At 43.2% G+C, this 8967-nt stretch overlaps 1 protein-coding gene across 1 annotated transcript in view; it reads left to right on the top strand.

Moving 5' to 3' along the window:
• Positions 1 to 908: 908 nt before the first annotated feature.
• FUT10 (fucosyltransferase 10) overlaps positions 909 to 8967 on the top strand; it is a gene marked incomplete at its 3' end in the record, with an annotated part of 108282 nt that continues 100223 nt past the window's right edge. The window contains exons 1-2 of the mRNA XM_080710580.1: positions 909 to 1097; positions 2447 to 2738. Of these exons, the coding sequence (XP_080566706.1) occupies positions 1017 to 1097; positions 2447 to 2738 (373 nt within the window). The 5' untranslated portion in view covers positions 909 to 1016. The remainder of the gene's footprint in view (positions 1098 to 2446; positions 2739 to 8967) is intronic.

Genomic DNA, 8967 nt, shown 5'->3' with positions numbered 1-8967 from the left:
TCCATGGTTTGGGTCACAGCAGAGGGACTATTGGGAGGTGACAGAACTCTAGGAGGTGGGGCCTAGTTGGAGTAGGTGGGCCTGGGGAGGCCCTGGGGGGTTTGAATCTTGTCAAACCTGCAATACTCCTGTCTCAGCTTCCCAAGTACTGGGATTGCAGGCATGTACTGCCACACTTGGCTCAACATTTACTATTGACTGGAGAAATGGAGGTTTAGCAACTTGTCCATGTTTATGTTATGTGTAAGTGACAGAGCCAGACTAGAAGCCGAGTGCCAGCTCTCATTTTACATGGCTGAGAGCTGCTGTCATCTCTTGAGCTTTTCAGGCTTGCCTAAGGTTTGGTACTTTTTTTTTTTTTTTTTTTTGACATACCAACTGATAGCTATTCTACACAGTCTCCTCCCCACCTCATTTATGGTTCAGGCAGATAACCTGTGAGTGTTAGCATTATCTGGTAAGGATTTTATAGTATTGTTTAAAGAAAGATATACAAAATTCATAAGCATCAGAATCAGACCTGTTTCTGGTTGTAGTGCTTTTCAAAGTTATGGTCCTGTGCAACTTACCCTAATGGGCTGTGTGGCCTAGAGTGAGACACTTCATGACTCTGGTCTCTGTTTACTTATCTGTGAGTGAGGTGTCAGGACTCCATTATCTCAAAATTAGTTTAAAACTTTTGTACTTCTATTTGATAACCCTTCAGGCTTACATTGATTAAAACTGCATGTTGGCTAAAAGATGATCTGTTCATCTGTTACAGAATTTTTGGATGCTTCCTGTCTGAAGACTCTGATGATAGTGCAGTAAGACTGTGTGCTGCTCCCTCTGTGTGCCAAGTGGGTCCACTCAAGCCCAGCCCCAGTCTTTCATGGAGACCAGGCCCCAGCAGGAATGGTGGTGCAGGAAATTGGCATCCAGATGGTTGCTCCATGTGAATTTGTTCCGGGCTGTGGGCTGACGCGAGAACACCTGTCCCTGGCTTGCCCTCGGTCAGTCACCCAGGGCAGGGCAACATGGCGTGCATTCAGAGGAGGAGGCTTTTGGGACCCTGGTTGTGCATGGCAGCCACTGTCTTTCTGCTTGTCACACTTCAGGTACCAAGAATTTGGGTCTTGGGTTCATTCCTGGACCTTTACCATCTCCTCTTTCCCAGGTCTTTACTTTTTGCTTAGTCCTTTAGTATCAGAGGTTTTCTCTGCCACAGGCATGAAAAACACTTATTTTTTTGTGGTACATTCTTTTTATTCTTTTTATTTATTTATTATTTAGTGGTACTAGGGATGGAACTCAGAGGCATTTGACCTCTGAGCTACACTCCAGCCCTGTTTTCTTTCTTTCTCTTTTCCTGTCTTCCTTCTTTTTCTTTTTTTTTTTTTCTTTGATGGTACTGGGGATGGAATCCAGGGAATTCTACCTACAAGCTACACCCCCCAGCTCTAATTTTTATTATTTATTTATTATTATTTTTTTTGTGGTACTGGGGCTGGAACACAGGGGCATTCTACCTGCAAGCTACACCCCCAGCCCTACTTTTTATTCCTTATTATGAAATAGGGTCTCAATGAGTTGCAAAGGACCTCACTAAGTAGCTGAGGCTGAGCCGGGTGTGGTGGTACACGCTTGTAATCCCCGAGCTTGGGAGGCGGAGACAGGAACGTGCAGGTTTGAAGCCAGCCTTGCTGGTTTAAGAGACCCTGTTTCCAAATAAAAATATAAAATAGGTCTGGGAGTGTAGCCTGGAGAAGGGTTTCCAGGAACCCCAGTACCACCAAAAAAAGAAAAAAGTAGCTGAGGCTGTCCTTGAACTATGATCTCAGCCTCTGGAATGCTGGGATTACAAGTGTGCTGTGCACCACCACGCTCAGCTTCCTCCTCCTCCTCCTCCTCCTCCTCCTCCTCCTCCTCCTCCTCCTCCCTCCCTCTCCTCCTCCTCCTTCTTCTTCTTCTTCCATTTTTTTTCTTTTTTGGTACTGGGGTTCCTTGGAAACCCTTCTACCTCCAGGCTACACTCCCAGACTCATTTTATATTTTTATTTGGAAACAGGGTCTCTTAAGCCAGTGCTTCTGGCTTCGAACCTGTGCGATCCTCCTGTCTCCACCTCCCAAGCACAGGGATTACAAGCATGCTCCATCACACCTGGCTTATTCTTCATTTTTGAAACAAAGTTTCTAAGTTCCTCAACTAAGTTATGGAGGGCCTCACTAAGTAGCTGAGGTTGTACTTGAACTGTGATCCTCCTGTCTCAGCCTCTCAAGAACTGGGATTACAAGCATGCATTACCATGCCTATCAAATGTGTGTTTTTCCAAATGAGCACATTTGTGGTAAGCTGTTATATTAGCAATAGAAAACTAATAGGGGGTGCATTATCAAGACGCATGGAAATGTGTCAAAGGAGAGTAAATAGTTTGACTCTGGTGGTAATAATTGCCTTTATTTCTAGGTAGTGGTGGAGCTGGGAAAATTTGAAAAGAAGTTTCAAAATTCTAATTTGCAAGGTGGACATAAAATAGTGGAGGAAGAGCTGAAACATGTCAATCCATTTCTTGAGAAAGAATCACTGGCCTTGAATAGGAAGATGCAAATGGAAATTGACAGCTACCCTATCATGCTCTGGTGGTCCCCGCTGACTGGGGAGACAGGGCGGCTGGGCCAGTGTGGAGCAGATGCCTGCTTCTTTACCATCAACCGGACTTTCCAGCACCATCCCATGACCAAAGCCTTCCTCTTCTATGGTGAGTAGGACTTTTGCCTTCTCCCTCTGCCTGTTGTTAATGCACTCCAAAGATGAGTTACTACACATCTCCCAAGAAAGATGATAGAGCTGCTCTTCACAAGACTTGGCACACCTGGCTTTTTTTTTTTAAATTTTTATTGCTCTGTAGAAGGTCTGTGTATTTAGCAAATATGGACATCAAATCAGCCTGACCCATGTGGAAGTGGTTGGCCAGGCCGGTTGGTATTTATGGAAAAGATATTTTTTTCCATCTTTTCACAGTTGGGTATTGTGCTTCCTGAATTTGACATTCAGGGGATCAGATGCTGCTTATATTGCTAACATCAGTTCAAATGTCACTTGTGACAAAAGACAGGAGATTTTGAGTACAGGACTTGATGTGCAATTGGATATAAACCAACCATAATGTTTTTTTTTGGTGTTGGATTAACCAGAAATAAAAGCCAAAAGATCATTCAGCACCGGCTTTTGAGAGCAAGTTGGTCCTCATCAGTTCTTGAGCTAATTAACTGTCATGCTGGGATTGAAGGGCAACTGCAGCTAGGCAGGTGGGGCTCGCAGGATGTCAGCAAGGGTTGGGCATAAGGGGCTTCTGGGTGATGAGAGGTGGGGAACAGATTAGCAGACTAACCAAATGTGGGCAAACCTCGACGCCTCAGTTGGAAGTATATTTCTGTGTGTGTTTTGTGCTGGCTCTGGAGAGGCAGAATGGGTCATTCTCAGTGCTCTGCCTAACACCAATGTAAATAAAGCAGAAAGTCAGTCTGTATCCCCTACTAGTTGATCAAGGCTACAAGGCAGTGGTTTCTACTGTCTTAGTGTAGGTAAGCATTCAGGGAAATTCAAGGTACTTAAAAATACAGATAAATTCCAGGTACAGGTTGAATACCTCCTATCCAAAGTGCTTGGGACCAGAAATATTTCAGATTTGGAATATTTTTCAGATTTGGAAATATTTACATATACATAATAAAATATTGGAGATGGGAGCCAGGTCTAAACAGAAAAATATACGTATGTTTCAGACATACTTTATACACATAGCCTGAAGGCAATTTTATGCAGCCTACATCTTGACTGGGTCACACAAGGCCGTCGTGTAATTTTCCACTGTGTGGTATTGTATCAGTGTTCAAAAAGTTTCTAATTTGGAAATATTTTGGATTGTGAGCTTTGGTATTAGAATTATTCAACCTGGACTTAATCCAGACTTGGCCAAGTGGCTCAGAGGCCTGCTTGCCTCCATCTCTGCTCCAGAAGAGGAACCAGCATAGCTTGGCAGAGTGTCTGCCTGTGTAATAAAGTAGAAGGTGAGGTTTCCCTTGACGATTAATGGAATTGGGTTGTAGGCTTGGAAGGCATTTCAGGATGAACAGCATGGCTGAAGCAGAGAGGGAGGAACTAAGTAACATCTGAGGTACAACAAGTATGTTCCTGGCATCTGAGCTCAGGGTACTCTACTGCTGAGCTATACCCCAGTGCTTTTTATGTTTTATTTTGAAACAGGGTCTTGCTAGGTTGCTCAGAGTCTTCTTTACTTGTTGAGGCTGCCCTTGAACCTGCAATACTCCTGTCTCAGCCTCCCAAGTACTAGGATTACTGGTGTGTGCCTCTGCTCTGGCTTCTAGTCTCTTCTTTGTAAAGGTGGGGAGACTGAGCTCAGGGAGGCTGAGGAAGGGACAGGATTACTCAGCATTAGCAGCAGAGTTGGGTGAGGAAACAGCACACATTTCTGTCTGAGGGTTTTGATTCTTATTAAGTAGGTCACATAAACTGAAAGTAGGACTCTGGTGCAGCAGAATTGAGAATGAAAAGTCGGAAAAAATAACTGAGGTATCAAAAGCTGACCTCATTAAAGGAAAAGGAAACTCAGAGGATTGTGTGACTGCAAAGCTTTTGTCAACCAGAATGTGAGTTTCCCTTGTAACCTACTTTCTCTTTTTCCTAGAGACAATTCACTTACTTAATATAAACATATTTATGGAGGTAATAAAGACTTTAATCAGCAAAATAAAGTGAATACTGTGCTTGCCTTGAGCCATTTGAGCAATGCAAGAATTTAACTCCATTAATAATTGAGAGAAAAATAAAGCAGTCACACAAGTGAAGAAATTAGTTTGCTACTAGAGGTCCATCGAGTCTATGAAAATAGCCTTAGAAACTGTCACAGGAGTGATTTTGGAACATAAATCTAAGATTTTAAATGGATTTCTTGAAAGGTGTCTCTCATGAATATGGAATGGAGTACCTTGATAAGAGTAGTTGGAGTCAGAGAGTCAGGTACAATGGCACACACCTGTTATCCCAGTACTTGGGAAGTTGAGACAGGAGGATGGCAAGTTTGCAGCCAGCCTCAGTAACTTATCTAGTCTCTCAGCAACCTAATGAGGCCTTGTTTAAAAATAAAAAATAAATATGGGATGGGAGTATAGTTCGGAGGTAGAATGCCCCTGGGTTCAGTCCCTAGTGGTGTACACATACCCATACCCACACCCACACCCACACCCACACCCACACATGCACACCACCATTACCACCACTCTAGTTAGGGTAGGAAACTGTTATGTTTTCAGTGAGGTTCTAAACAGAAACCTTTGTAAATAAGGCACATGGTGGAACATGAAAAGGTGAGCTGTGCAGTCTCACGCCCTCACAACTGTGGCTGCTGGAACCCTTTGGTGTGGTCCAGAGGTTATGAGCAGTATGATCATGGGTTGGGCTTCCTCCAAGGAGTTCTCCTGTCCAGTTCCCTCTTGGCTCCTGGGTGACTGGTGGGTCATAATGCTCCCTGCTGTGGGTCCAGGCTTTGTGTTCTTCTACCTATGGTATGCTGAGTCCTTCCTTAAAAGTAATCCCATTTGTTTTCAAAGCAGCTTTGTAGGTAGGAATTAATAAATGTATTTTAATAAAGGAAAATCTACAGCATGAAGTTAAAGGGCTTTTCCTAGGTCACTTTATGTGGGTGGTAGGAATACAAGCATTTTCTGATACAAAAGTGTAAAATAATATAGTCCAAATTTTATATATATGTATACATATAATTTTTTTTGTGTGGTATTGGGGATGAAACCCAAGGGCATTTTACCTCCGAGCTACACCCTTGGCCCTATTTTATATTTGTTATTTGGAAACAGGGTCTCACTAAGTTGCAGAGGACCTCCCTAAGTAGCTGAGGCTGTCTGCAAACTGCGATCCTCCTGTCTCTGCCTCCCAAATGCTGAGATCACAAGCGTGCGCCACCATGCTCGGCTCCAAATTATACGTTTAAAACTGAAAAAGACTTGTAATAAAAGAATAATGAAAGCCGGGCGTGGTGGCGCAAGCTTGTAATCCCAGCATTTGGGAGGCTGAGACAGGAGGATCGCGGTTCAAGGACAGCCTCAGCTGCTTAGTGAGACCCTGTTTCAAAATAAAGAACAAAAAATTGGGCAGGGGTGTAGCTTGGAGGTTAAATACCTCTGGGTTCCATCCCCAGACCCGCAAAAAAAAAAAAAAAAAAAAAAAAAGAATAATGAGAAGTAGGTTGTGTGTGTTTGGTACTAAGTATTAAAACTGGGGTGTTCTACTTTCAAGCTACATGTCAGCTCTTTTTATTTTAAAACAGGTCTCTCTAGGTTGTTGAGGCTGTCCTCAAATCTGTGATCCCTGTCTCTGCCTGTCAAGTACTGAGATTACAAGCATGTGCTTTAGTTCCCAACTTGGCTTATTTCTCTTAACCTCACTCTCTCCAGTTCAAGAAGACTTCTTGAAGGATGTGAGCTGTGTGGTAGGACATAGAAAAGATGTTGTAGATATGAGAGGGGAAAACAGATTTAGCCCTGAGGAATCTGAGCAAGGCAGTGGAAGCCAGCATTCCAGTTACAGGTGACTCAGTATGTCAGTGAACAAAGTGTTCTGGTTAAAAAGGTCTCCTGATGATAAAGTGCCTTTCTTTTTTTTTTTTTTTTTTATTTGTACTGGGGTTCCTGGAAACCCTTACAACCTCCCTCTGGGCTACACTCCCATGTACTAGTATTGGGAATGGCCTAGGAAGATTTGAGAAAGCTATGATTATTAATATATTTCAAAAATTGGGTGAGGGGCAAATCTGTGCAAGGACTTGGTTTCTGCCTAACAGCAGGCAACTGTTCCAATGTAAATTAACCTAGCTAAAGGTGATTAACAAGTCCATAGGAGAGGAGAACTAGGCCTTTCTCTAAAGACAGATCTTAGGAGAAGAGAACTAGGCCTTTCTCTAAAGACAGATCTACATGATTGGATATGCTAGCTAAGATGGTAGGAGGGGTCGACCTTCATGAAAGGAAACACCTTGCCACACCTGGCTGGGGGAAGTACCTTACAGGGTTAAGGGGAGGTACCTTACAGGGACATTCACTATGTCAGAATTACATAAACAAGATGGCGGTCATGGGTATAAAAGTCTGGTCCACATGCGATCCCTTTGGTGTATTCATTTCAAGTCACCCCCCATGCCATTTTGGCATGGGGCTGTATTTCTATTTTCTGTATTTCTGTATTTTTAATAAACTTCTGTAAATCTTCAGCAACTGTCCAAGCTGTGCATATTTATTCTTAGCTTAGGACAAGAACCCGCGGTTGTTTTTTTCTCTGTTTGGGGTGTTTTGGTTTTTGTTGTGGTATGAGGGAAACTGTGTCTGGGACCCTAACAGGTACCCCTGGGAACAGTTTTCCCAAACCACACTCTCCAAATCCGTAACATCCCAGACACCTATTTTTTATAGTTTTATTTGGAAACAAAGCACAGCTGGCTTTGAACCTGTGTGATCCTCCTGTCTCCGCCTCCCAAGCGTGGTTATTACAAATGTGTGCTACCATGCCTGGCTATAAGAGGCATTTTATTATTTTTTTATTATTTTTTAATTTTTGGTGGTACTGGGATTTCTGGAAGCCCTTCTACCTCTGGGCTACACTCCCAGACCTATTTTTATGTTTTTATTTGGAAACAGGGTCTCTTAAGCCAGCGCAGCTGGCTTCGAACCTGTGCATTCCTCCTGTCTCCGCCTCCCAAGCGCAGGGATTACAAGCGTGCGCCACCACGCCCAGCTATAAAGTGCCTTTCTGTACACTATAAATTTCTTATGTGTAACATGTAACGTAGCCCCGCTGTTGGGTGCCAAAACTGTAATGGTGTGAGATAGAGAGCCACCCGTGGGTTCTTGTTCTTAGCTAATTTAGAAAAAATAGCCAGAACTATACTGCTGTAAGCTTAAGCAATTTTTTTTTATTACAAAGGTAGAAAGAAGGGACAGGATTATAAAACACTATGTCAGAGAGAGATGTAGTGGAGTGCCTTAAAAATAAGACACTGAAGTTTTTGAACATAGAACAGTTTTTATAAAGATTCATTATCTCCCATCTTGTTTAACAAATAATCTTTCTATCTGCTTCTGACCCCTTAATGGGTGTGGGCCCACCCATTATCTCCAGTGCAAGCCTTTTGATATGATTATGAGGATTCACTATCTCCCATCCAGCTTGACCAAAAGCCTTTTCTCCTGCCCTAATGCCGTGTGGGCCCGCCCATTATCTCCAGTGCAAGCAAGGCTTGTAACATCCTCCCACATCCTTGGGAAGTTTTAGCCTATCTGCTAGAAATTACTTATTATGTAAGCTTGTCTTTAAAATATGAAAACCTTGGGCTACAACTCTTTTGTGTATTTGGTAATTGTTTATTTGGAAACAGGGTAAGTTGCTGAGAGCCTGACTAGGTTGCTGAGGCTGTCCTTGAACCTCAGATCCTCTTGTTTTAGTCTCCCACGCACTGGGATTATAGGCATGTGTCACCATGCCTAGTACAGTAGTCTTAATTCTTAAAGAGTGTCTGGATTGTAGCAGACATCAGGTGACATGGCTGAGGTAGTAAGTGACCTTGGCCTGACCCTCAGTTGGGGTGGAGGAGAAGGTTGGGACACTGTTAATTTTGTCTTCACTGGCTCTAGAGATATATTACTGACCTGAAGTTGTGCCTGTATTATGGGAGTTCAAAAGACCCTGTAATAAAACTTTTTTTTTTTTTTTTTTTTGGTGGTATGGGGGTTGCTGGAAGCCCTTCTACCTCCGGGCTACACTCCCAGACCTATTTTATATTTTTATTTGGAAACAGGGTCTCTTAAGCCAGCGTGGCTGGCTTGGAACCAGCGTGATCCTCCTGTCTCTGCCTCCCAAACGTGGGGATTACAAGCGTGTGCCACCACGCCCGGCAACAA

Source organism: Muscardinus avellanarius (assembly GCF_963383645.1).
Source record: "Muscardinus avellanarius genome assembly, chromosome: 14".
Lineage (NCBI taxonomy): Eukaryota > Metazoa > Chordata > Mammalia > Rodentia > Gliridae > Muscardinus > Muscardinus avellanarius.
Note: the sequence above shows the minus strand (reverse complement) of the source record. Positions and strands in the feature narration are given on the sequence as shown.